This window comes from Paroedura picta, chromosome 9 (genome assembly GCF_049243985.1).
Source record: "Paroedura picta isolate Pp20150507F chromosome 9, Ppicta_v3.0, whole genome shotgun sequence".
NCBI lineage: Eukaryota > Metazoa > Chordata > Lepidosauria > Squamata > Gekkonidae > Paroedura > Paroedura picta.
In genome coordinates this window covers 26142473-26165419 of record NC_135377.1, presented here as the reverse complement: position 1 = coordinate 26165419, position 22947 = coordinate 26142473, and the positions used below count along the sequence as shown (strand labels likewise).

At 42.1% G+C, this 22947-nt stretch overlaps 1 protein-coding gene across 12 annotated transcripts in view; it reads left to right on the top strand.

Moving 5' to 3' along the window:
- Positions 1-22365, top strand: part of RALYL (RALY RNA binding protein like) — a 298190-nt gene extending 275825 nt beyond the window's left edge. For all 12 annotated transcript variants that reach the window (XM_077352021.1, XM_077352019.1, XM_077352017.1 and 9 more), the window contains 2 exons: positions 1197-1375; positions 18990-22365. In XM_077352021.1, the coding sequence (XP_077208136.1) occupies positions 1197-1375; positions 18990-19007 (197 nt within the window). In that variant the 3' untranslated portion in view covers positions 19008-22365. The remainder of the gene's footprint in view (positions 1-1196; positions 1376-18989) is intronic.
- The last annotated feature ends 582 nt before the right edge of the window (positions 22366-22947 follow it).

Here is a 22947-nt window from a genome sequence, read left to right as displayed (position 1 = left end):
AACAAGTTGTCAGAGGGAGATGAAGGTTCTGTAGGGACAGACATGCCCTGCACAAGCCAAGCCCCAGCAGCACTGCCAACATCTCAAGGATTTGCCTTGGCTGGCAGTTTGTACCACTCTGGTGGACAATGATGGGGGAAAGCCATACCTTGGTTGCTTGAGCAAAGCTCTAGCCCTGAGTGCCAGGCAACATGGTCTGAGGTTTTGCTATTGGCATGTGTGTCAGGAGATGCCCCCACCTGTTCTAAACTATTGTTACGTGCTGTAAATTCATTTAAAATTTGTACCCTCCTACCCCCATTTTGGCCATGGGACCTACAGGGACAAAGGGCATGCGGGATTAGAAAGGGAATTAGATGAAACTGAGGGCCGGCATAGCCTAATCTGCCCTGCCCTTAGGATTTCTCTAAAACCAGTGAGACAGAAATTAGTGTTCTATATAATCAAAACAATTTTTCATGATTAACTCCTGAATTTGTTTAGCCTATACAGTTACTCATAGCATTTATTCAGCCTCTTTGAATAGCTTGTGTGAAATGTCTGCTGCTGTGACTTCTCGAGACATCACAATTAAAACATTTGGACTGAATTGCAGGAATCAGCCACACATAGGGATGTAGATTGCTTAATGTCATAGATTGCATTGCACAGCTGGGTAGGCACAGAATTTCTGTAACTCGTCCAAGAAAGTGCACATAGAAATTATAAGGGCTTTAGAATGTCTTGGCCATGGCCTTCTATTAAATTGCTTCCCTATTGCTGACTTTTTATCATATTTGAAAGCATATCTCTGAAATGTTGGTCACTTAAAATTTACTTTTTAACAAAATGACGAAGATTCTCAGCACATCTATCTATAGAGTTATAAAAAGTACATGTGTAGGTATATAACACTGGCCACATACACACATGGTCTGCCTTGCTGGCACTCCCAAAAGGCTCTTTTTAAACTTGGGAGACGTTCATGGGCACCATGTGATTCTACACAATGAGCTGCAGTTCAAAAGGAAAGTCATAAGGTGTGCACAAGTCCTTGGGGTTGCCTCAAGAAAACCTCATGATTGTGGCTGCTGTGCTGGATAATATAAATGTTTTATAGTTACCATCATTCAGGGAATGAAAGAAAGTGCTCAGCTGCCTGGAACATAGATTCATTTCCAGAAGAAAACAGATGATTTCGCTCTGTTCCTCTTCAGAAGCTCAAAAGAAACAAATAGAAGACAGTGCTGAATTGATTCAAGAGGAATGTATATCGGAGAATGCAGACAACTCTACAGAAGAGCCTATTGAAGGTGGGCTAGATGCAGATGGTGATGGGGAAGAGATGACAGATGGCATAGACGAAGATTTTGATGAGGATGGAAGCAGTGAGCTGGTAAGGCATTCACAAGAATCCCATCTGTAACTGTTGACTATCATTGAGTGTCATTCTAGAGATCTGACATTATACAAATATTAACTTAGTGAAGCTAGGGGAATGACCAGTTTTCTGCTTTGAAGGGATAGCCTATGTACATTTCCTGATTGTGTTTGAATTTTACAGCATTGTAGTTCTCTTAGTACAGCATGCATTTCATGGCCACTTGACTTGCTGTTGTTTCATAACCTCATATCTGCCTAATGAGAACCCACTACCTGTATCATGAAGTTGGCTGTAGTCTGCCAAAGTTTGCACAGTGTTGAACTCTTGTTACAAGATTTAAAGGTGCCACTAAACTCTTGTTTATTTTAGTCAACTAGAGACAAAGCCTGTTGCACCCAGGGAAACAAAGGGCGCTGGGATGCACACCTGCACTGTGGCCTTCCTGGGGGCCTTCCTACATGGCAAAAGCTCCTGCCCATCCTGGAGTCTTGAGGCCCTGCCTCCAAACCTCAAGGAACATTCCTGACCCAGGCGTCACCAACCTCCAGGCACAGTCTGAAAATCTCCTGGAATTGGATGACATCTGCAGGCTATAGAGATCAGCTCCCCAGGGGAAAATGACTGTTTTGGAGGGGGGACTCTGCAATGAAAGAACTTGCTTGGGAGGGTGGAATTTTGTGGCACTGTGCCCCAGTGATTGCAGGATGCCAGTCTCCAGTTGGGACCTGGGGATTTGCTGGAATTGCAGATTATTTCTAAGCAACAGAAATCTGTCCCCCTGAAGAAAAGGGCTACTTGAGAGGGGAGACTCTATGGAGCTGACTCCCCCCCCCCCCATTAGCCCTTCCTGGCTGAGGGCTCCCTCCTGTTTGGGGCGAAACTACCAGGGCATGCCATTCCTGGCAGAGGGCCCCATCTCCTACTGGGGGCAGTCATGTAGGGAGTGAATTGACTGCATGCCATTTGAGCTGATCGTCCCACATTGGCAGAGCGCAATTTGAACTGATTTGCCCTCATTGGCAGAGTGCATTTTAATTGATTGGCCCTCATTGACAGGGTGTAATTTGAACTGATTGCCCCTCATTGGCGGCATACCCTCAGGGAGGGCCAATCAGGTAGGGAATGAGATGTCAACATGAGCTTTATTATGTTTAGTGATGTGAGTTCATGCGACTTTAAGAAAAAGAATATTCTAGCACTAGCAGATACAGGCTACAGTCACAAGAACACTATTGGAAGTAAGCCTCATTGAATAAGATAAGACTTACTTCTGGGTAGATATGGTTAGACTAGCTCTCTAAAGCCCATGCAGTGCTGGCAACAGTTCTCTTTTTTTCCTGCATCTGACATAATCTGTGCTGCAGACTATTTGGTAAATGCTTATTCACAGTAGTTTTGTCAGCCCCCCACTGCCAACTGGTGTTTTCCATCACTGTCAAGATATGAAGGCAGGAGAAAACCAAAACATCAAAATGGCCAACAGTATGATGTCACTTCCAGAGAAACTCAGAAGTGACATCACTTCTCTAGAAGAATCACCCGAAATCTATGGTTTGGGCAATTTCTATAAAGACATGGCATCACTTCCATGTTTTCCTGGAAGTAGCATCATGCTGAGGCCATCATGTTCCCAGCCCTTTGGTTTTGTTAGCTTTAAACCCTACTGATCAATGTAATTCTTTGCAGTTTTGTGTAGTTCAGGCCACTTTCTGTCCTGTTCCCAGGACCCAACTTGGGTTTCCTGACAGGCACACAGTAATTGCAGGAAGTAGCCCAAACAGGCCCAGAATACTAGTGGGGATTGGGGGCTCCTGCTTTTCCCCATAAGCCATTTTTATACACACAAGTAGTGCTGGGGGAGGAGTTATATCTTTGTTTTTGTCGATTTGCATGCATAGAGGTCCTCATTTATTGCTTCAGTTTTATGTAATGAAAGCTGTTTGTTTTCTTGGGAGCAGTTTGTTTTCAGCTGCAATGATGAATGCTTCTTGTGTTGTTCATTAGGCAAGTCTCCTCTCAGATATAGGCTCAAACCCTGAGATTCAAGCAACATGCTGAGTCAATTTCTCCCCTGGGGTGCTCTGGGCTACCCTTTGCAATATGTTGCTCTTCATCAGTTTCTGGTCTCAGCAGTGAACATAACTACTCTTAATTGAGATTTGATTATTTGTGGAAATGAAAAAGAAATCCACTAACTAAAAGAGGAGCTTGGGAGAACAGATGGCTCCATGAATGAATACTGGAACTGTATCTAAAGCTGGAGATAGAAAATAAGCTATTTACAGTGCTGTTCTAAGCAGAGTTGCACCCTTCAAACTCCACAAGAGTCAATGAGCTTCAAAGAGTTTAATTCTGTTTAGGATTGCTCTGATATTAAAAGTGGGATGACAGTGCCACAGTTGCTCAGTTTGTATACCTTCATTTATTTTCTGCATCATTATCCTTTTGATAAAGACCAAAACTTTATCAAAGACAATAATGGACCATAAGAATTTAGCATGTTCCCCACTGAATATAATGGCATACAACTTTCAGCTCTCTAAAGTCCTGTTTACTACTTCCAGCTCAGAAATTGATTAGTTTTATCAGCCTGGATTCTGGTAACGACTCTTATTATTTTCTAAAGGAAATGTTTTGCATATTGTGGCTTGAACACTTGGAAGTAGGAAGCTTTTCAGACCTTGACCATCTGGTTCTGAGAGTGGGACCTTATTTGGGTGTTTCTTGCATTAGGGGCACATCTTTATTATGTTCTCTTCCTGCTGTAAGTGGTCACAGGCAATAGGCCAAGGTGGGCTTAGTCTCTCACATGAGTATTATCTGCAGCTTTGCCATTTCAGCAGGGGCAAAATGTTCAGCCACCAAATTACCCAGTTATGCTATTTCTGTCAAGTCAAACACACTTATTTTTTAATATGACATACACAGCTTTTCAAAGTTGTACAGGCAAATCAATCAGGTAAAACTCTTAAATATTTGTAAGGCCATTATCTCAGCAGTACTAAAAATATTTCTTTCCAAGGAGATCAGGCATTCATTTGGCTTGGATTTTAAGCAAAAACATATCCTACGCCAAAACTGCACACACGTGAGAAGGCCTCTAACAGAACTCTGTAGAACTTCCTTTTAACTATTGTGCTTAGGATAACAATATTTCAGTAAACCAATCTAGTTTTGCCAAGGGGAATGGGGTGAAATCAACTTAGAGTTCAATTTTACACACATTAACCGATAAATAAGACTCCCTTCTTTCCTGAGTGCTGAAACTTAAGAAAATGTGCAAAGGACTGCAGTTTACTTGCTTTGCCGAAGGACCTTTTTAGACAATAACATGAAGTTCACTTCTATCTTAATGTCATGTTTGTGCCAGGCCCAAATCAGTGCTGACTGTATGGTCTCCTGCCACTGTGTAATGGAAACTGACTTTGCTGAAGGGAGGATAAATTCTGCTGCAGAATGGCACTTCCTTACAATTATTAGAAGAGATTTGGGCTTTGTGGAAGGTGGGGGTCACAGAAGCTTATTTAAAAAATCAGTGAAACAAGTTGTGTGTAGAGGACAGTGTTGCTTGTACTTGGAAGAACAAAGGGAAGCTGATGGAGTTGTATGTGTTGTATTCCTGGATCCCTGGGCTCTGGCAATGCTCATATATCCTCCCCATGCTTCAGTCTTGCCTCCACAATGGAGACAGTACCCTATTGCAGTGGTGGTCTCAATGTTTCTCAAGCCCTAGACAAAAACTCAAAGATGGGTTCCTTCACATTCCTTTTATCTCCACTCCCAACCCAACATGAACAAGAGAAAGGAACCCAGTTTTCACCATGCCTGTATCACTGTGACACCCAGCATCTCACCCTGTTGGATTTCCACTGGTGTTTGGGACCAACACTAAGCTGTCTACTTATGGGAGGTGAGGAAGGTATTTCCTCTTCCGAGTCCTCCTCCTCCTCCATGTCACTTGTCTCTGGGGACTCTGCGGGTGCTGCTGCTACTGCCAAGCTTGCTCCTGTTCTGGTCACCAGCTACTGCCCTCTTCCTTCCTCTCTTCCAACTGGTCTCCACCCCTTCCCTCCTCTTCTTGCTCGCTCCTCTGATTTCCTTCTACCTCTTGCCCCAATTCTTCTATTACTCCATTCACTCCTATCTCCTTCCCCTCCTCTCCCATCACTGCCACCTCGTTTCTCTCCCAGATGTTCCTTCTGTCCCCTGTTGATCCCAGATCTCCCTTCCCTGCTTCCCCCCCCCCCCCCCGGTTGGTTTTGACTCTGTCTCTTTTCCCTTTTCTGTTCAAATTGGTCTCTCCCACCCTCACTCCCCAGTTGCCTCTTAAGCATGGGTGCGGTCCTCCACCCACATCCCTCACCAGACTTACCCGAGTGTGGGGCATTTGGCGTTCAGCATCTCTGAGCCTGGTGTTTGGCTTGTCCTGGGCTTGCACCAAGGTTCCGGGCAGCTGCATTGACTGGCTGCCAGGTGAACTCCACTCTGGGGTCAAGGCCAGTGCACTGTTTGAGCTGGAGCTGGATTTTTGACTTTACTCCATTACCTTCTGCTATTTTCTGTCATCTGCATCAGCCTGCAGGGCCCTGAGCAATTGCCCAGGCTGCCCCATGGGTAAGATTGTCCCTTTCCAAGTATGGGGGAAGGGAATTGTTGGATTTTGTGGCTTAGGATATATCGAATTATATTTCCTGGTACATTCTCCAATTCAGTTTTTCAGACAGCATTTTTCTGAAAATCTTGATAAGCCGCATGTGATAGAAAATAAAATGACTCCAGTAATTCTGAAGGATGCGCAGGGAGGGCAGACCTGCTGAAGAACCATGCCCCAAACTGTATATCAGTTTGTATATCAACTTCCAAGAATGCTTGTATTTCAACTCCTAAGAAAAATTATGAGTATGGGGGGGAAATCCTGCATCTTGCTGGTCAATTATCTAGAGTCATCCATGTTCAAAAAGAGGGTGTGGGCTAGTTCTGCTAGAAATAATGAAATTAAGCAGAGGGTAAAAGAGAACTTGGGGGTGTGGTATAGCTGGATCTCATCCGATCTCAGAAGCTAAGCAGGGTCAATTCTTGGGTGGGGACCACCAATAAAGACTTTGACAATAAAGGCAGTGGCACACCACCTCTGCTTATTCACTTGCTTTGAAAACCCTATGGGATCTCTGCAAGCTGGCTACCACTTACCGGCACTTTACACATGCACAAAAGAAAGCTGAATGAGATTTGGGAGGAGGTGAGGACTTGGCTCTGTGCATGAGAAAACTGAGGATAAAAATGCATCTAGCACGTGAACAAAGCTTTATAGCTAGCTGATGATGGGAGTCATTTGTGAATTACAGGTAGGTGAGTCCTGCAAATCTATGCAATTTCTTCACAGCAATTCTTCCAGGCAAATGTCACAGCGTGTGTAATATAACCCAACGTTATAGTTTGAAGTGAGAGGTATTCAGGTAGTAGCATAGATAGTGGTTCTAACACTTTATTGATTTTACACCTACAATGTTGATTGCATTTCTATCCCATGTTTTCCATTACTTTCATAAAATGGGTAGTGTCTGTAAATTACCCTCATATCTGGTCTCAAGTCACAAGCAAATCATTATTGTCCTCTGTAAACAACAGAAATTGTGCCTGATTAATTACTTGCCAGCAGACAGAGTGCTTTCTAATCATGTGAAGCAAAGCAATGTAATAACATCCACATTTACCTTATGTTCAAAAGTTCCAAGATCAACATATGTGGTTGCCACCGAATGACAGAAGGAACTGCCACATTCCTTGTTATAATGGAAAGAAAGAAAATGTTTGTGCTCTGAATATTATATAGAGAGGACCTTTGAGACTGAAAAATGCACCTCTTCCTTAGAAAGCATATAAGTGCTTTGAACAAGATGGAATCTGCCCATATCCATCTCTCATGCTACAAGTGGACAGTATATTTAATATCCCATTAAACAAACAAAGAAACCCTGCCGCTTAGGAAACTATTGATTAGGAGGAAAGGATCTAGGGTAGATAGTTTTTTCTCTGATGTACTAATATTGTGTGTTCAGTCAGTTTTGTATTTGGGAGGGGATTATACTATAAAATCCCTCTTCCATAGCAGTCAGAAGTCTTAACGGAGCTCAGCTGTACCATGTAATATGAATCCATAGATCAACTCTAATCCCACCTGCATTTTGAAGCATAATTTAGTATTAGAAGAAATTAAATGTGTTAAGAGTTTTCTGTAGCCCGTTCCAGAAATAAAGGAAAATGCATTGGGGTGTGGTTGATGTATGTCAAAATTTTGCAATGGCGAGATTTGGATTCTTAAGAGAGACCCCACCCAAAGTCACAGAATAGGAGACTTTTTGTCTTCTTGTGGAATGATTTGCAATTAAATTTATCCTATGCTTCCACATCAAAAACATTTTTATTTGGATATTGTTAATTAGAGTCTAGGCCAATTCATATATGCCTTTGAACATGATCCATGTCAAGAAATAAATAAATAAGAATATGCCACCTCAGTTTCTGAGAGAACCTGTATTTTGGAACGGTGTAGTAGGGATGTGCACAGGAAAAAAAAATAGCACTTTTTGGATTAAGAATTTCCTGATTTGGCTAACTCAAGAATCTCAAACTGATTCATTGAAAATGCCAGACAGCTGATCTCTAGGAATCAGCTGCTTGGCAAATCTCTCCCCCCCCCCCCAAAGCGTTCCCAGGCAGCGAAGAGCCAGCTCTCCTCTGCCTGGGAAAGCTGGGAGGGAGGTGACGTTTAATGCTGGCTTCCTCCCCCCCCCCCACCACAGCACTGAAGAGACAACTCTTTATTGATAGGGAAGGCTGGGTGGGGGGGGGGCATTTGAAGAGGTATCAGACAGCTATTAGGGTCAGCTTTTTGGCATGTTCTTTAAGTGCCTCTCCCCAGACTGCCCAGAGTTTGCTCTTCACTGCCTGGGAAGGCTCTGTGGGGGGAGGTATTATAAGGGTGCACCAAACAGATCTATGTTGGTGGACTCTCCCCCTCCTTCCCAGACTGCCAAGAGCAAGTTCTGAGCAGGATAGGAAGGCTCTGGCTGGAGGCATTTAAAGGGCATTGGGATCATCTATTTGTCAGGCGCTCCCCTCCCCTTCTCTTTAAATTTTAAACTGCCTGAATTGCAGCCAAATTGTGATTTGAACACAGCTGATTTGGTCAGTTTAAGCTACAGGGATCGGTGATTCAGTTCGGATATGTCCAAAAAGTACCTGAATCAGCATTCTTTCAAATTTATCCAAGGTACTTTCAAATTTATCCAGGTACTTTCAAATTTATCCAAGCTGAATCAACCAACCCTAGGGTGTAGCTCTCATTGGAATGGTGCTATCATTCAGCCATGAAGCTTCATTGGTAACCTCAGCTGGATGATGTAATTGTAACATACCTCACGGGGTTCTTATGGGGATAAAATGGGAGGAGAAAATCAAGTATGCTGACCTTCGCTTCCTCAAGAAATGGACAGAAAAATATGATAGGTAGATTTCCACTGTTAAAATGCTCAGAGGAACTGTCCCCCAGTAAATTCAGTGGTCTTATTTGTAGGATACCCTGCTGATCATTCAGAGCTGCTTTTTCACAAGCCACATTCACACCTCCAGCCTATGTTGCTCATTCTGGTGTTTTTCTTTGTCCTGCTGCTCTGAGATCCTTCCACTGAAGATACTAAGGACTCAACCTGGCATCACCTCTCTGTAAAGTGTATGCAGTATGCTGAGCTGTAGTCCCTCTTCCCCATCAGTTGTCTGTCTCTAGGAACAAACCGTATTTTAGGTACTAATGGAACTAGCAATTGATTTAATAATGCCAAAATTAAATTGGAAATGTACAGAAGACCTGGCTTTGGAAATTGGAACAAAATGTCTGTATTGCATTACAGTAGGATCTTCTGGCTATGCCAACAAATCCCACTGCAGTAGTTTCAGGATACTAGGTGAACTCAATTTCAAATAGATCTGAAGAGTCAAAAGTCTAAGGTGTTGAATTGTTGAGTCTGACCCATTCTCCCTAAGTCATTTAACCACAGCAATCAAGCAATGGCTCAGGATTTCCACAGCATTGTCATGTAATTTGCATAAAGAAATACTATTCCCGATATAGTGATGGTGGCCCACTTCAGCACCATTAATGTAAACGGGCTTTACATAAGGGTGAAATATCATAGAATCATAGAGTTGGAAGGGGCCATACAAGCCATCTAGTCCAACCCCCCTGCTCAACGCAGGATCAGGCCTAAGCATCCTAAATAGGGGATAATCCAGAGTCTGGTGCAGGACAAGTCTCACAATTATGACAGTCTGGTGCAAGACAAGTCTCACAATTAAGACAGTGGGTTTACACCAGCAACCCTCTGAGTCCTTTCCATAAGCCAACACTCCAGCCATACAATATGCTGCACCATACCGGGCTGCACCAATGGGGGACTGGGGTGTAGTTGCCTCAAGAATTCCAATGTGGGTCAACTAGGGGCATTCAATCTACACAGGCTGCTGGGAGAAAGAAGGCTGAATCCCTAAATCCAGTGCCAGCCTGGAATTTTACACGCATGCCCACACATTGGTGCCTTTAGGTGCCTTGCCCACCTCAAGAGGTCCTAGCTCATAGTATGAAAACCACTGGTATAGTTAAAAGGTTTGCTTACTTGATGAATAACAATGAAAGCTATTTACTTGAGCCAAACTCATTAGTACAGAAGCACATTTGATAAATACTGATGTGTTGGACCTTCTAAAGCGGGAGTGAACCTAATAATCCGTGACTGCACAAAGTAATAAAAGCACATCATAAAACTAGAAACTGCAAAACATCCCGATGCGCTCCTCTTATTGTGCTTAATATTTGCCACATCACAGTCAACCAGTTTATTGTTCCTGTTTTGTATAGATGTGCGGCTGGGAGGTCTTTTGTCCTCAGCCCATTCGTTTTGGCTGTCAATTGCTCAGAGACGGAGTATTGTGCTAGATTTAACTGTGTTCTTCTCACTGCTCTAATAGGATTTATTTTGCACCGGATTCCCTGTATGCTGATTTGCAATGAGCACAGCCAGATGGGAGCATTTACCGTGCCCCGTTTCTTTCTATTAGAACTTTAAGCATAGTAATTTATTTCTGTGAATGCTCCATAATTCATATTTTTGAAAACAGACCGAATGGTGAAATGAGATTGCATGCCATTCTTCCATGCATCAGTCTGCAAACTAAAGGTCCAGTCCCTGTGAGTTGCAGTCCCATCTCCTCATTACTTCTGGTCAGGATTCAGAATACCTCTGCAATGACCAAACCAATATCATTTCAATGACCAGCCCCAGTTCAGCTGCTACACAGCAGGCTCTCTGTTGGCTAGGTCAATTCCCTTTTCCCCTGAAATGTTCTCGCTTATTTAGCACAAGGAACTGTTTGAGATCCTGAGGCTATTTTTCTTTGTTTAGATATTTATAGTCTTATCACCACAGTGAGAGCCCAAAGCAGTTTACAACATAATTTCCCCTCCTCCATTTTATCCTCCCAATCACTCCACATCAGCAGTGTATGACTGGCCCAGCAAAAAGTGAGAATTTGACCCTGGAAAGCCCAGATTATAAACAGACACACTAACCTGATCTGTACAACTGGGGTTGACTGAAAAATAAAGACCCTGATGTAGCCATGAACAGGCCATATCTGTTCCCAATTATAAAAAATCTCATCAGCATACAGAATCCTGCAGTCAGTCTTTGGATACTTGATTCAGCTGTATATTCTTTCTCTTGTGAAACTAGAAACAATTCACCAGTTAATCTGACTGGAAATAATACACGTTTAATGTAGAGTTCCTCTAATCTACACCCACTCTGCACGTTCTAGAATGCGTTATCAAACGATTCTATAAGATTCAATCACTATATCTAATTCTCAGGATAACTAAACCTGTAGATACTTAAATCCAGAGACTGGAGCCATGGAAAAGAAAATGGCATAAAAATCTGAATTTCACTACCTGTTATTAGACAGAGAAAGTTGTACTTTTGGTCCAGCACATAAATAGCAACTCTTATGGTCTTAACTAGATAGCCAAGGAGAAAAGTGGCATTCCTATATAGGATTTTTACATGAGACAAAGTCTGCTGGGATTGAGAGCTATTAGGGAAGGAAGCAAAAGATAAAAACCAGAGGAGATGACAGACTACACATGAATCTCGTGTATGTGCATGCATATGACAGATTGTTGTGGCCATGCACTAGAAATTTGTGTCATCGTTATAATTTTAATGCCCCTGAGCAACTAGGCCAATGCATATACAATGTGGCTTGTTGGGCCTTGAAAAGCATTGAATTTACAGGCCTTCTGCCATTAGGTGCAGGAACACTGATCAGATGCAGGGATTCCCCCCCCCCCACCCTCCTATATAATGTCTTCAAGCAAAGTGGAATCATTCTTGAAATCTCACTTTAAAAAAGAAATCCATTCCCCTGTAAGATCCTCTTTTGATTGCTGTGCATTGAAGCCTCACACAGCAGTGCAAATGTATATTTTATTTATAGAACCTGTTCCAAAACTTGCTACCCAAGGAAGTAATTGCTTGGAGAGGATTGTACTGACTACAGTTACAGTAGAGTTTTATCTCAAAACATCACGTTGCAATGGTGCTAACATATAAGACTTGAGTTCTGGATAACGAAAGTCTTAGCGCTTATCAGCACATAGAAGTTGCTAAAGCTGAGGAAACCAAAATAAAGTAGGGGATGTCGCTGCATAGAGAAGAAAGGAACTGCTCGGCCCTGATTCCCTGCTGACTTCTCTGGCTGTTGTAATGGGGGGGAAATGGGATCAGTGGGTTCACACAGCTTCCTCTCATCTTTCCTCAAAGAGCTGAAAGCAGCTTACACAGGGGTCCCAGGAGGTCCCATCCGGGCAGCTTGCAAAGCAAGATCTCCTTCGCTTCACTGCTGGATTGTATGATGTGCCTTCAAACCATTCTTCGGACTTCAAATGCCTTGAAATTGGTTTTCTGATCGAGACACATATACAGCTGCTAGAAAGCATATGAGCAACTCATGTGGACTCAACGACTGGGGCTTTGTGTCTTCCCCACCCCCACCTCTTACCGCCTGTGCCCCCTGCCTCCGCTAGCGAATCTGGAAGCCCTCTGGGGCATGGCTGGCCTGCCACAGTGCCTGCAGAAATGTCTAAGGAAGCAAAACAGGAGGGACCATGAGATGCTGCACTGCTGGGCAGGTACTATGGCAGGGAATGAGGTGCAAGACTGAAACATAGGCTTGCTCCCCCACGATCCATGACCCAAGGCCACCTACTTACCTAGTCTCATTAAAGAGACTCTCTGGTGCATCCTCTCAATTCAGCCTTCAGGAAATCCTGGACCTGAAAGTGCATGGTTGCAAATCAATCTTCTGCCATGAACTCACAGGGAAGCCTTAACCACTCTCTTTCAGCCTTATGCCTCCCTAGTTGAAATTTAGAGGTAATCATATTGGCTTCCCTTACGGGACTGTTGTAAGGACCACAAGCTTGTGTATGTGACGTGCTTTGAAGATGCAAAGACCTGTATGAAGGCTAAGAAAGAAACCTAGGGCAATGTCTCCGATCCCATGAGAGTCTGAAACTCTTCCGGAACTGGTACACCATCTTCTCGGATACACTTTCCAGTCCCTCTGCATTTTCAACCTCTGCTCGAAAGTACAATTCTGAGATAAAGGAGCAGCTGAGCTGTGCCAGTATCTTCGTTATCAGTAGGGAATACCTGTTCACCGTTTCTGGATGCGTCTCCACCATGGAAAGTTTGCATGTGTCATGGATGTCCAGACAAACAGAGCTTTGCCACAAGTTACAAACTCAAAGGAAAAGTTAGATTGAGAGAAAAAGGGGAGAGAGTTTGTAACGGGAGAGAGACTCCAAGAAATTAGAGGCAGCACCCAACCTTTGGACGGCTTCAAACAATTTATATGCCATAATATATCTTTTGATCCATCATTTCACTTTGTAATTTATCTTTCAAAAAGAAAGAATGGCCAGGAATAAAATTGCTGCCGCCACTGTGCCCCTGTCATGTGCAGGCAAATCAGTATTAATGGGAAGAAATCTTAGGGAAAACTATTTCACATACACAGCTTTAAAAAGGTTGAGCTTTAATATTACTGTTTCCCCAAAAGGCTAGTAATCCTTTCTTCATCTTTCACCGCAGTAATTTTTCACTCTATCACAATCAAATAGTCATTTGTCTTATGTAAACTTAAAGCAGAAAATCTATTCCCGTGATCTTTACCACACAGCCTGTCCTGAAAACTGCTCAATTCTGTATTATTCCCTGCAACTGCTTTTCTCTCTTTCTTATCCTCTCCACTGACTTCCAATGCACCTTGGTTGTCATCTACTTTCAGCTGTTTTCAGCTAACCCACCATCTCCGTATTCAATTTTTCATGTGTTTTACAATGTAGGGAAAAAGTCCTTGAAAATGGTTTTCCAGCATGGAAACTATATCATAGAATCATAGAGTTGGAAGGGGCCATACAGGCCATCTAGTCCAACCCCCTGCTCAATGCAGGATCAGCCCTAAGCATCCTAAAGCATCCAAGAAAAGTGTGTATCCAACCTTTGCTTGAAGACTGCCAGTGAGGGGGAGCTCACCACCTCCTTAGGCAGCCTATTCCACTGCTGAACTACTCTGACTGTGAAATTTTTTCCCCTGATATCTAGCCTGTATCGTTGTACTTGTAGTTTAAACCCATTACTCGGTTATCATGAGAACTATGACTGCATTCCCTCCTGCCTTCCTTCATTTGATGTGTAGGCCACCTCCGTTTTTGACTCCCTGGTATTAAAGTTCTGTGGTCTTTTAATGTAATGTCCCTGATGTTTGCAAACACAAAGTGGTGGAAATTGCCATTTTCCTTGCATGGAATTATATAGTCCTGTTCACAAGTTACAGTGAACATGCATACAGTCCATGTGCCATATACACTAGATGATTGTTTATATGTGTGTTGAGTAATCCTTACATTAAGAAGAAGAAGAGCTGCGGGCCCTGCGGGACCTTGCTGTCTTCCGCAGGGCCTGCAAAACAGAGCTCTTCCACCAGGTCTATGGTTGAGGCCACGTTAGTGCAGGAAGAGCAATTGGGGTCCCCCTGTTGTCAACAATGGACACCATTTGATTTGTCTTTCCCCTCTCCTCCCTCTAGTAGATGAATAGGGGGGGTTGAGGGTTCCGCCATCTTTACTTGCTGTTGATTGTTGCTGTTAGTCCTTTTAATGGGGTTTTTAGTGGAACATATGCAAACCGCCACAAGCCTTTGGGAGTGGTGGTCATTAAATTGAAGAAGTAGGTAGGTAGGTAGGTAGGTAGGTAGGTAGGTAGGTAGATGAGTTGGTTCTTATATGCCGCTTTTCTCTACCCGAAGGAGTCTCAATGCGGCTTACGATCGCCTTCCCTTTCCTCCCCTCACAACAGACATGTACAGACATGTACTAAAGACATGTACAGCTGAATGATACGAACTTCACATTTCTCCAGGTCCTGGTTTCTTTCATGAAATGAATGTGCATCAGTTCTTACTTATATGTACATGCAGGACGCATTCACTGTAACATATGAACAGGTTTTATGGTAGGCCATCTGTACTGCCAAACTTATAATAAACATCCCTTAAAAATGATATAGAACTTTGGTTAGTGAAGAATACAGTTGCAGAATAGGGGGGGAGTGTATTATTCCTGTCCTTTTGGAGTTTTTTTTTAATGCTGGTAAACCAGCATTTATTTAAATTTACGTAAAGAAGTTTAACAGAAAAGAATAACATGAGTTAGCATGGGTTATAATATGCCTTGCTGTTCCACTAATACTTTTACTATCTACCTGACTAAATAGTCGGTATAGTAGCTCCAGAGTCCCTGAAACTCATCTGTGGGCCAGTTGTTCATTAGGCTTGTAAGCTTCACCATTCTAGCCAGCTCCCCCAATTTTTGAAACCAGTCAGAGACTTTTGGAGTATCTTGCAACCACCATCCATGCTGCCATCATTGCACAAAAGAAGAAATCGCCAGCTTTTCGGGGAGCATTGTCCGGCAATACACTCAATAACATGAATTCAAAGGAAAGTGGGAATTTAATTTTCAACATTCCTTTTAAAATGTCATGGAGTTGTACATACTATTCCTGCCCTGACACAGCTCTGGTGCAGTTCCACAGACAAAGCAAGACTGATGTATTTAGATGGGTTTAGGTGGGTAGCAGTACTGGCCTTCAAAAATAGAACAAAGTTTGAGTCCAGTGGCACCTTTAAGACCAACATAGTTTTATTCAAGCTATAAGTTTTTGTATATATGTGCCAGACTCAAATTTGGTATATTTGGATGGGCCTCTTGATGGAATGTAAAGTGCCGAGGTCCATGTCCATGGAAGTTGTCAGGACTTGTTATTGATGTTTTAGGTATTCTGAATTAGATTGGGTTTGTTTTCTCATTTTAGCTAGGTGGTATGTACACCACCTTGAGTCACTGTTCCCAGTGGAATCTGCACCTGAATCTAATTCCAGACAGAGATGAGCCATTTTATTTAGATGGACACTGAGCTGAGTCATGGGCAGTTTATATGTGGGTTGTGATGGCTTGTTGTGTACATCATCAATTGAAGGAAAGTTGGCATTGTGGTTTTAATGTCTGCTTGTTTAGGCTAACACTTTAAGCTACCTTGAGTTGCTATGTGCACCGAGAAAGGCAAGATTTAAAAGCTTGACTAAAAATGAATATTCAAGGGTGTTACCCAAAGTATACTCCCCCATAAAAAAACCAAACAGATACTGTAACTTAATAACAGAAACAATAAAATCAGAGTCCAGTAGCACCTTTAAGACCAACAAAGATTTATTCAAGCTTTCGAGTGCAAGCACCCTTTGTCAGACAGTGACAAAACAGAAAGTGACCAAATATAATATACATTACATTCTGTTAATTGGAATGTTCAGTTTGGATTGAAACAACATATTCCAGAGAGAATCCCCATCAGGAATGAATTTAGGAACACCTTAGCTAAGCCTTACAAGAGCTAAATCTGTGAAACAAACCTTTCCATCATAGCCACTTCCGAAAACCATCATGCAAGATGGAATGGCAACTGTGTGAATCCTCTCTTGGAAACAATTACATAAGAATGCACAGCAAAGAAAAACTATTGCAGATAAGCATATGCCATTTTTCACTGGGAAATAGAATATTTTGTTGTGTTTTGGCAAGAGATATGACTTCAAATATTGTATATATATTTTCAGTTTAACATTTTCAGTAAAGACATAAATCTTACTTGGAGAGGTAATGATTTCCTTTACACCGAATCATAGAATTTAAAAGTTGGAAGGGGCTTAAAGACCATTGAGTTCAACCCCCTACAGCAACCCCCTCCCCAAACCAACCGTAACAAATCATCTCCAATAAGCTCACAGAGGGCAACCAAATGGCTTAATAAAATGTAATTAGTTTTCATCTTAGGGTATAATTTGTTGTATATATATATATATACAGGAATCAGCCATTTTAATGATTCTTTAAAATATGCCAGACAGTAAGCAATAAATTGTTCTGACTTCAGCAGAAAAGACTGAAATTAAATAATTTGTCTATTATTTGAAGTTAATTATACTTTTGTCATTCTGGCAATAATAGAGCTTTGAGTGCTTTTAGGTATTTTGTATTCTGTTTCTTTTCAAACAAATCAGAGAGCAGAGAGCCAGCCTGGCGTAGTGGTTAAGAGCGGCAGACTCTAATCTACAGAACCGACTTTGATTCCCCGCTCCTCCACATGCTGCCAGCTGGGTGACCTTGGTCCAGTCACAAACTTAGAGCTGTTTTTTCCAGAGTAGTTCTGTTAGAGCTCTCTCAGCCCCAACTACTTCACAGGGTGACGGTTGTGGAGAGAGGAAAATAAAGGTGATTGTAAGCTGCTTTGGGTCTCCTTTGGGTAGTGAAAAGCAGGTTTGTTTGTTTTTAAGTGATTCTTCTTCCTCACTGAAATAAAATACCATCTCCATTTAGTTTACAGGACTGCTGAATTACCATCAGGCAACATGACAAGGGCAACATTCATGTCTCCAATCCAGATAGGTAGCAACGCTGATTCCTCATTGAAGCCTGATAAGGATTGTTAGTGCTCACAACAGATTTGTGAAAAGATCTTCAGTAACTAAAATGGAAATTCGATTTTCTTTGTGCTTGCGTAACAAGGAAAGGCAGTCAAACAAAAGTGAAGATAGGGCTAAAAGTGATGGATTGTGTAGAATGGAAAAGTGCAAGTAGAAGACTTTTGTAGGATTTTTTGTAGGACTTTTGTAGGATTTATATTTGTAGGATCTATAGAGCAGAAGGAATCACAGCGAGAATGTCTGCTAGGCAAGAGGAAGATTGAGGGTGATATAAAATGTATATGTCCATAATTCAGGCTTTGCATTTGTGCTAAAAATATGGAAAGTGGAAGGCATATAGAAGGATCATGAAAACATTGCCTAGAATTGGTGAACCCTTCTGCATGCTTACAAGGAGACAGTAATATGAATACAGTTGTTCTGTCCTTTGATATCACCTTGACATGCAAAAATGTCGATGCTCTTGACTCCATGCTTCTGTTACTATGCCTCAACAAGGGTAGCTCAGATTGCAGATTTTATAGTTTTACCCTGATGTAGCTTTCCACTCTCCCATTTCAAGAGCCTAATCTCCGTGCTGCCAGTCAGTTCATTTTAGAGCGCCACAGAAAGGATGCTTCAGTTAAGTGGTTATTGGGGGTGTTTCAGTAAATAAAGAGTGTCAAAGCTTTACCCTGAAAACAGTAAAATGTGGTTAATAAATTGAACGTTTGTTGTTTAGGTAAGTAATTAGAACCAAATTAAATCTAAAGTTAAGATGCCCAGTGTGTGGCATGGACTGAGTGTTCATGGAACTGGACTTAGATCAGATTTGAGTTGGAAGAAACATTTTTTGCTGCTGCATCAGTCTTGTTTCACAGGCTACTGTGGAAACTCCTAGGTTCTGAAGGGGGAAATACAGTCTCCTTCGGCACCCCTGCTCTTCCAGCCAATGCTTGTAGGGATTTACTTTCAGTGTGTTTGCCATAGTGGTAAGGCAATGGCTCAAAAACCTTGGCTGCATCACCAAGAGGTTTGGATAGGAAGACATAGATATTGATGGCAGATCGATTAGAGCCAGGCTTAAAACTAGGAATGATTTTTCCTATGGACTTTACATAGAGGATGAAAAGCACAGAGGATAGGCTTATTCCCCGTGGACATCCGTAGGATAGGCACTACACTGAAGATAACAGATCTCCAACAGTGACTCTTGGAGTCCAGTCCATAAGGAATTATTTGAATCAGTCCACAATGAAGATTCCTAAGTGTATACAAAATATATTTGGTTGTGGCATCTGTAATCTGCTTATTTCATAATCTGTTTGTTTCATTTCAGACATTATGAAAAGTTATTTGCTTATGTCAAAATATTAAGTTTTCCACCTGGGCCTGAAGATTTTAGAGGCTTGTTCTGATGGGGTTTGGCCTTTCATGCAATTTGACCTATTTTCTCTTTTCAAACTTAAGCACCTGTTTTATTTTATAGTTTCTACAGATCAAATGAATTGGGAATTGCATCCAATCCCTTTGAAAATGGAGAAGAGAATTAATCAACTTCCTCACATGGAAATGTGAACTACAGTTCCGCGCTGGCTACATCTTTGACTCAATTTTTATGAAAAACTGGATCTATTTCTTGAAATGGAGATTACATTCAAAACTTAGAAATTCCATTTCTTAAATGTTCTAAAGCTGTACAATTGTCAGATTTTTATGGTTTAGATTGTAAATGTGTTTTTTCCTGGCTAATTATTGGTATTATTTTTTTAATTTTGATGTCAGAAGGGCCAATGAATTGTATGATAATATGAAGGACATATTTAAAAAGTGAAGGAGACACTGTATACAAATGTATATTTGTAAAAGCTATTTTTATGATTAGCATGTTTTAAGGTTCATCATATTTAAAGTCAGGTGATATTGCACTTAAATGTTTACAGCATAACAGAAATGAGATCATCAAAGATTTATGACTCTATATGTTGAAGTAGTATTTTAACTTTTTATTTATTTATATTCACGTTTTAAACTAAAATACATTTATTAGCTGGAGATCATAATGCAGGGCAATATAATATGTTTCTTTTTGCATATATTTCAGTGGATGATTTATACTACAGTGGCTATAATTTGCAAATGCTAGATTTGACTGTGCACAGTGCATATCCTGTTGAAATCAATAGGAAAAGTAATCTGGATTTTAATTCTGCCAAATTTGCACCCTCGGACTTTCCCCTACTGTATCCCCTACTCCATTCCTCTTGTTACCCCACTGTAGCTTTAGATGGGCACACTCTGGATATCATGAATAACTATGATTTTTTAAAAAACCTTTTAATACTTCCATGATTGTTTTTGTACTAGATCATTGACATTATGTTTGATCTCTTTTTTATTATTTATTTATCTCTTACATTTGTAAACCACCCTCCTTTGTCGCTGAGGGCAGTTCAAGAGGAACATGAAACCATATGGCAGATACAACATAGTTCAGTAACTACATCAATTGACAGTAACAACATTTGAATGTTCACTAACTGTTAATATTTCAGTCATAACCCTGCATGTTGGAATTGTCCCATGATGTTATTAATGGGCATATTGGACTAGGGAGGGGTTCTGGTGGCCCAAAAGGTGTTGTAAATTTGCTGACCTCAATTAAATGCTTGGCGGAAGAGCTCCATTTTGCAAGCCCTGTGGAGTTATGCTAGTTCTGACAGCTGAAATCCTTGGGAGCTCATTCCACTGGGAAAGGGTCAGGACTGACATGGATCACCAGCCAGTTGGAGTTGCTATGTGGAATAAAATAACTCTTGGAGAGGTATAAGCAGAGAGACAGTCCGTCAGATACACTGGGCCCAGACCGTGAATGGCCTTAAAAGTCATTACCAGGACTTTAAGCTTGATCCGGGATTCATCTGGTAACCAGGGCAGTTGATGGAGCACAGGCCAGATGTGGGCCCTCCAAAGTGTTCTCAAGAGAACCCTGGATGCTGTGTTATGAACCAATTGTAGCTTCTGAATCAGGGATAACGGTAGGCCTACAGAGAGCAAGTTGCAGGAATCCAATCTGGAGATGACTGTTGGATGGGTCACTATGGTTAGGTGTTCCAGGGCCAAATAGGGCACTAGTCGTTTGGCTTGGAATAAGAGGAAAAATGCCAGCTGTGCAACTCTTGTAACTGTGCCTCTATAGAGAGGGCAGCATCCAGGTTGGTGTAATCACACTTCCTCGCTTGGATCCTTCCTGGCCTCCATCTTTGAAGGGTTGAGCTTCAGAGGACTTTGCTTGAGCCAGCCCATCACTGCTTCCATATATCTGGCTAAAGACTATGGGGGTGCATCCAGGCATCCACCCATCAGGAGGAAGAGATGGGTGTCATCTGCATATTGATGGCACCCAAGTCCGAACCTCCGTACCAGCTGGGCAAGAGGATGCATAAAGATGTGGAATAAAATTGGAGAGAGGACCACTCCCTGCAGTACTCCACATGTGAATTGGCAGTGGCTCAATCGTCTCTCCAATTTCTACCCTCTGTCCGTGACCCCAGAGAAAGGAGATCAGCCAATGGAGGGCTGTCCTCCACATTCTGGTGGTGGTGAGCTAGGAGCTCATGGTCCACTATGTCAAACGCTGCTCTGAGGTAGAGTAACATGACCAGCACTGACCTGCCTCAGTCCAACTGGCAAAGGAGGTTGTCCATTAGGGCAATCAGCACGGTTTCCACCCCATGGCTGGGACAGATCTAGGACTGAAGCTTTGTCCAGGAATGCTGCTATTTGATCAGCAGTTCTTTCCACCACTTACCCCAGGAGTACTAGATGCGAGACGGGGCAGTAGTTGGCAGGTTCCCACGGATCCAGAGATGGTTTCTCCAGTAGCAGACATACCACTGCCTCTTTTACCCTTCTAGGAATTTAACCATTGAGAGGAAGAATTGACTCTATAATCTGCATTTTACATATTGCCAGTATCAGAATGTACAATTGTGGCTGACACTTGAGCTATGTGGTTGCCTCTCCTTAAGGCTATCCTCTTGTGTGAATTGGCTTCCTTTTTGGTCATATCTCTATGAACTTCATTTGATCTTGTATTTAAAATGGCCTTAAACCGCATGTCCTGCTTCACCCAAGCAGCTGACTGAACTGATTGACAGATCAAGTTCTTGACAACAGCCCTGCCAGACCCCAAACAGGAAATGAGGCCTTAGCTATGTTTTGTCCACATTAATTCCATAACTGCATCTCATTCCCGAGGACTGTGACTGGATCTCCCAATGTATGCTTCAACCTTGAAAAGCAATCACAAGGAGCTCTATTAGGATCAGGGCTACAGTGCTGATTAATCTCACCCTCCCTGTTTTGTTTTTCCCTCGGTAATCACACATATATCCTGAACTGAACCGTCCCGAGACAGTTTTACTGAGGGCCAGTTTATAAATCCCAAAATACATAAATTTAATACTGATACTACACCATCTTTTTTCCTACCAGGACTAAGGGAGGATGGCCATTTCTGTTCAGGGGAGTTAAGCCTTACTTACCTAGTGCTGTTGCTGTCCAAAACCGATGTCCTTTTATACATTCCATAATCCCAGTACACTTTAATACATTAAATCATTCCAGGATAATGTATCGTTTACTCCTGAGTGTCGCAAGTGTGAAATTGGAATTGTATCTGATACTTCACGGCAACTCATTCTGAATAAACTCTGTCCCTCCGCACAAATACAAACCACCTGAATGTTTCTTCTGGCAAATAGTCAAATATACACACATGCATTCTATTGGCGTGGCTGTTTCTTCTGTCCAGGGAAAGTGCCTGTAACTTTACAGTTCTGAGAATAAAAATGTACAGATTGTTTGGGTTTTCATTTCCTTCGTACTAGCCTGGTTCATTTATGATTCCTACTAGAGAAGATGGACCCAAATTCTATAGGTACAATGGGTTGGATCCAATAACTCCATTTTGCTAACAGAGAAATCTCCCATTGGAACAGAACTCTTACACTGGAGTAAACCGTCTTTCCTCTAACCAAAGATTGTTCACTTAATTGGACAGAAGTGAGCCCCTCGACGGCGATACTGCTTAAGAGTATTCTCTTTTTACATCATTCACTGTTCACGATTGTCACAATTTACCAATACAGTATAATAATTTCCTATGTGTCACTGCCGTGCTGTACGAATGAATTCCGTATGAATAACGCACAGAAACCGGCCTGTGACTCACAGCACAAACTACCTCTGCTGTTCGCAAATTTGCTGAGAAGTTGATTGCACCATGGGGTGCACTGTCCATTCAACAGGCAGGAAAAGTTCCCAGAAGGCCACTGGCAGTCTTGACAGCTGTTGGCAGCCAGGAGCAAGCAGAGACAAGACCCACGAGCTCTGCCAGGCCCACAGGGGTCACTGCTCAGACCTGACCAGTGACACCAGCAGTA